Genomic DNA, 458 nt, shown 5'->3' with positions numbered 1-458 from the left:
TTGGCCAAGCGTAAGCCCAGGGCTTTTCCCTTTGCCCTCTGAGCACCGCTCCCTTGTCCCCTCTCATTAGGGTTTTTGTCTTGCAGAGACCAGACTGGGAAACGGCCTCCCCTTGAGACGGAGGCTGGGAGCTTTCATACCATGAGGTTCGCTATGAAATAAGTGTGGCAGGACCTCAAAACTGGTTCCTGGCTCTGGCCTGCTGTCCCCCCTCGCTCTCTGAACCAGTGCCCAACCCGCAACGCCAGCGGCTCTCGGAGCTGTCTGCACACGTGGGGAGCCCTGTTCCCCCAAAATCCACCCAGCTCGGCGTGTGCTGCGCGGGATGCGGGGTAGGAGAGTGTCTCTGCCCCTTTCCCCTCTGCTCTGACCTTGGCCTGTTTATTTTCTCCTGCTGGGGCAGGCTGAGCAAACAGTGGATGCCGGGGCCCCGGCCGCAGGCGGGCCCCAGCCCGCAC

General features: G+C 62.0%; 1 protein-coding gene across 1 annotated transcript in view; it reads left to right on the top strand.

The window, feature by feature from the left end:
• The first annotated feature begins 325 nt into the window (after positions 1 to 325).
• Positions 326 to 458, top strand: part of VTN (vitronectin) — a 10,023-nt gene continuing 9,890 nt past the window's right edge. Inside the window, exon 1 of the mRNA XM_009334303.1 lies at positions 326 to 332. Coding sequence (XP_009332578.1) covers positions 326 to 332 — 7 coding nt within the window. The remainder of the gene's footprint in view (positions 333 to 458) is intronic.

This window comes from Pygoscelis adeliae, unplaced genomic scaffold (assembly GCF_000699105.1).
Source record: "Pygoscelis adeliae isolate BGI_AS28 unplaced genomic scaffold, ASM69910v1 Scaffold531, whole genome shotgun sequence".
Lineage (NCBI taxonomy): Eukaryota > Metazoa > Chordata > Aves > Sphenisciformes > Spheniscidae > Pygoscelis > Pygoscelis adeliae.
Note: the sequence above shows the minus strand (reverse complement) of the source record. Positions and strands in the feature narration are given on the sequence as shown.